Source organism: Aegilops tauschii, chromosome 7 (genome assembly GCF_002575655.3).
Source record: "Aegilops tauschii subsp. strangulata cultivar AL8/78 chromosome 7, Aet v6.0, whole genome shotgun sequence".
In the NCBI taxonomy this organism is placed as follows: domain Eukaryota; kingdom Viridiplantae; phylum Streptophyta; class Magnoliopsida; order Poales; family Poaceae; genus Aegilops; species Aegilops tauschii.
The window spans coordinates 131,556,363-131,560,848 of NC_053041.3; the positions used below are offsets into that span (position 1 = coordinate 131,556,363).

Here is a 4,486-nt window from a genome sequence, read left to right on the forward strand (position 1 = left end):
CTAATGGAAGTGAAAAGCTTGGTTATCTTATAACTTTCATATGAAAGCATGTTTGGAGCTTTGGATATTTCGGGAGTGGGAATATATAGGAAATGTTTTGAAGCGTTTCTCTATGGAAAATTGCAAACCTGTTAAAGTACCTTGATAAAGAGAAACATACTCAGTGAGGAATTACGTATGAACTTCCGAGGAAAAAGGGATAATAAATGGTATTCACTTTTTGTTGTTGTATTTCATTATACAACCATACCTTAGCTACTGTAAATTTATTAATGCCTTCAAACAGTGGAAGGAAAGACGTGTGATTAAGATAATCTCTTGCATCATATAAGGTCATGGAATGTGCATCACAACATGTCACTTATTCTAGAATTTGGGACAGTAAAATTGAGTCTAAACCGAGTGCTCTCAGCGATTTGCGTTTTTGACCGACCGTTTTCGCGACCTGGATGTTTCTGACTGTTAGATCTGATTTGTGCACCACATTTCTGTCTCGTGGGCTTGTTTTCCTAAGGGGACGCTATTCCGACAGAAAAAACAATGTGTTCGGGCTCCTGGGTCAAAGGGACCGGCCCCTTGGGCAGCGAGGCTGAGCGCTTGCGTGGTGGGGTGTGGCCAAGAAAAAGAGAAAAGAAAAAAGAAAAAGGAAAAAAAGGAGGGCGACGGTTCTGACGCGACATTTCCTGATTGGGGGATGACGCGGCTTGCCTATGGACGCGACGTGCGACCATCCGTGCGACGCAACCATCGCACGATTGTGCTTCCATGTACTTCCTGCTCCAGAATTTATGCGAAGAACACACTAAAATACACATCGTAATACAGATTCCCTGCCGTATTACTCTCATCATTAAAAGTGAAACCGGAGGGAATAATCCAATCTCCCGCGAACATACCCACAAAATACAGGGATAATTAGTTTCATGCCCCTAGTTGTGTCTCACTCGACTGTTTTACCCCTAATTTCCAAAAGCCATCAGTTCTATCCAAGTCACTTCGCTCCTCTTTTACTTTTGCCCTTTGACCGACACTTTGAAAACTTCATAAAAGATCATACTAAATCAAAAAAATGTAAAGAAGCTACCAAAATGTTTGGAAAAACACCACCTACATGTCAATGTCATTTGCATTCATGAAAAAATGTAGGAAAGTGCCCATCCGAGGTTTAGCTCTTATGATACCGCCATGAACAGTAAAAACTAAAAAAAATTCAAAAAAATTGGTGGCAAAGAATGATAAATGTTTTGAGTGCAGTGCTTGCCAAGTTTCATCAGGGAATGAAATGTGTGGAAGTCGTGGCAAAAAAACAATCAGCACTCCAAAATAGATTTTTTTTGCCACGACTTCCACAAATGTCATTCCCTCATGAAAACTATGGCATTTGCAAAAATGTTCACCATATATTAAAAATTATTTGTGTGTCATTGAAAATTGCTCACCACATTTCTGAAAAACATTTATAGTACAGAAAGAGAGAAAAAAATAAGGGAAAGAACACCATTGGAGCACCCCATCCGTACGTTTTCTTTTTGATTTGCGACTGCTCTTTTCTTTCGAGTTGGGCCGGCCCATTTCAGGGGTAGGCTCGGGAAAAATACAAAGAAAAGACAACAGAAAAAACATAGACAAACCCTTAGATGTTAGCCCAGACAAACCCTAACTCCCAACGAGGTGAAATCGGAATCAATCGAGCCAAACCAAATCTCAGATTCGCAAATTATCAGCGAAGCATGGCTGTAATGTCGAAGGACATCGGAGGGCCGCCGCCGGCCGCCGTGGCTGAAACGGGCAACCGCCCGGCGGAGTCGCCCCAGCACGATACCGTCGGCAAGAAAGCTGACGGCGGCGAGGTCGACAACTTGTCCCCCGTGGGCCGTGGAGGACATCCAGGAAGAGATCGACGGATTAGAATCGTCGACGGTCGAAATGGAATAAGACGGCGCTCAGAAATCGCTCTCTGTCGAGGTGGACCAGGCTGGCGAAGGTACGGACAAGGAGGAGACCACCGCAGAGTTGGCCCAAGCCGCCGCCGGAGTCGGCTCTCGTTGCAAGAACTTCGACCCGCTGAAGGGAATGATTGCGGATAAGTCTGAGTGCAGCGGAGAGGGGCTGCCTGGCGCCACCGCGGAAGCTACAGCCAGCAGAGCGCGCGGGCAGGGATTGACTCTGGATGACGAGACTGCCTGCGGCACTCCGGCGGGGTCAGCTAGCGACGCCGAGCGCATTGAAGCGCCAGCCAAGCTCGAGGCAAATCCTCACATCACCATAGTAATTGCTGAAACGGGTTCCGAAAGCACTGAATCACTGAAAGGGGTTGACAATGCAGACGTCTTCATAAAAATCGACACAGACTCTCATGGCATGGGGCTGGCAGCCATGGTGGAAACAGAGAATGGAGCTTCTTTGTCCACCAAGTCTCAGCCGGGGACTGAACAGCCGCCCCCGCCTGTCCCTATAGTCTCGCACCACCGTGGCACTTGCCAGGAGCTGATGAAAGTTACCAGTAGAGTGGATGCAGAACGTAAGTTGAAAGAGACCGAGCTGTCGAACATTCAGAAGCACACAAGTGACCGTGACATTGGCAGAGGTCGTCAGGACACAGGCACCAGCAACAGAACTCATTTCTCACACAGCTATTCTGGGGAGTGCTCGACTTCTGGATCATTTAGGGACATAGTTGATGAAGAGAGGGAAGAGATTGAGCCCCATGAGTTACAAATTCAGACGAGTGAAATAAGGTAGCTACTCTATCCTTCGCATCTTCCTCTTATGTTACAGTGCCAATGCCATATGCCGTTATAGTTTTACCTTGTTTAGTTCCAAATTACAAGCGCTCAATGTGGCTTGAGTACAGAGAGAAGCCTGGGAATCTGATGAGGAAAGAATGGGAAGAGCAGAAGCTAAGAAGGATTAAATATATGCTGCAAGCTTCATTTGAAGGACGCGCCAGCAGGAGAAAGTGGAAAATGTGGCGAAGTTTGGGAGTGACCACCGCCGTGTGAGGGGTAACTGCCGTATTGCTCTACTTGCTCTCGCTCTTCCTTGACAAAGAGAAAGGATCAGAAGAAACACCTTTGTGCAGCGGGGCAATGGAGGCCGAGCCCCCTGCCCCTCCGGAGGCCAGGAGGAGAAGTGAATGGATAGCTTGGGCATTGCAAAAGGTCCTGGCTCCGGTGATTCTTGTTGGTGTACTGTCCATGGTACGAAAGCTTGTGATCAAGAAGGAACTTGACATCATGGACTATGAGAACAACGCCGCTGCCAACTTTTGGATCAATTCTTTGTCAAAGGCGGTGTTTTTCGCCGTCAAGGAGTGCCCCAAGCTGCTGAGGCGTGAACTGTGGGCCCGAATTCTCGTTGGGTCACTGGAATCGGGGGTACTACGAACCTGACGTGCCCGATGCATAAGCGGTAATGAAACACTAGGATATCTGTTTGTTTACTGCTTACATATGTGGTATGTGTAGACAAGATAACGTTTTGCATGAGCAGAAACGGTGATGAAGTTACATAGTATGTGGTATATAATTCTTCAATCTGTTACACTGTCTTGCAAAGCACATGCTATTTTTGTTGATCTAATCACCACATATGCAGAGCACATCATGTCAGTAGAATGTGTTTTGTCCTTTACTACCAATCATCTGAACTTTTCCCTAGTCCTGTGTTATATTCATAAATGTCTTCGAGTTAGTGAATTGTTTGTTCAGCGCTGTTATTTATTATTATTATTTTTCTTTCCCACGTCATGCTTGGGTAGAATTAACAGGATGTACCTGTGGAAATCTGATGTTGGAGTATTTGTGGAGGTATTTTAGACGCACCCATCTATCTCAAAAGGGCCACCAATCCTGTTTCTAGCTCTTCCTACTTGTAATTATAATGATTAAATTTCTTTTGTGCCTTTTCATTCATTTTGCAGAGTGCACTGCCGTGGAGGTTTAAGCAATGCTTCATTCTTTACTTGAAAAGTGATGTCAAGCTTCCCTGTCTCTCGTATGTCCTATTCAAATTCTTTGTTATTTATAGTCTACTACTGCAGTTCATTCCTTCCACTGAGGCATGCAGCCTCGGTTATCTATCTTGCCGATTAACTTAGGCTGATTTCCAGGATATTTCCACTGATAAAATTAGACATTGTATGTGTACACTTGTGACGCCCGGATAATCAAGCCACAGTAACCTCTGCTAATGATGCCACGTCACCTCCGTTACTGTCGCTAATCTCCCGTTAGTTCAAAACGATTCGAATTCATATTTGAATTTTTGTCAAACATCAAAAACTTTCAAACATTAAAACAAAATTGTTCGGTATGTGAATTAAGTTTACTAAATTAGGTACAACCTATGCATTTTTACAAAACTAAAATGTTAGGTAGATAAAGAGAACACAGAAAAGAAAATAAAGAAAACGAAAAGACTAAAATAGAATTAAAACAAAACAAAACAAAGAAAAAGGAAACCCCCCCCCCCCCCCCCCGCGCGC

General features: G+C 44.7%; 1 protein-coding gene across 1 annotated transcript; it reads left to right on the top strand.

The window, feature by feature from the left end:
- Positions 1 to 788: 788 nt before the first annotated feature.
- Positions 789 to 3,543, top strand: LOC120968540 (uncharacterized). Its single transcript, XM_040395417.2, has 2 exons — positions 789 to 2,738; positions 2,855 to 3,543. The coding sequence occupies exons 1-2, from the start codon at positions 2,074 to 2,076 to the stop codon at positions 3,000 to 3,002; spliced, it is 813 nt and encodes a 270-aa protein (XP_040251351.1). The 5' UTR covers positions 789 to 2,073; the 3' UTR covers positions 3,003 to 3,543.
- The last annotated feature ends 943 nt before the right edge of the window (positions 3,544 to 4,486 follow it).

Excerpts from the sequence above, each read along its gene's own strand:
- LOC120968540 (XM_040395417.2), top strand. The coding sequence starts at position 2,074 with ATGATTGCGGATAAGTCTGAGTGCAGCGGAGAGGGGCTGCCTGGCGCC. Across the intron at positions 2,739-2,854 it reads ATTCAGACGAGTGAAATAAG|AGAGAAGCCTGGGAATCTGA; the intron begins GTAGCTACTCTA and ends GCTTGAGTACAG.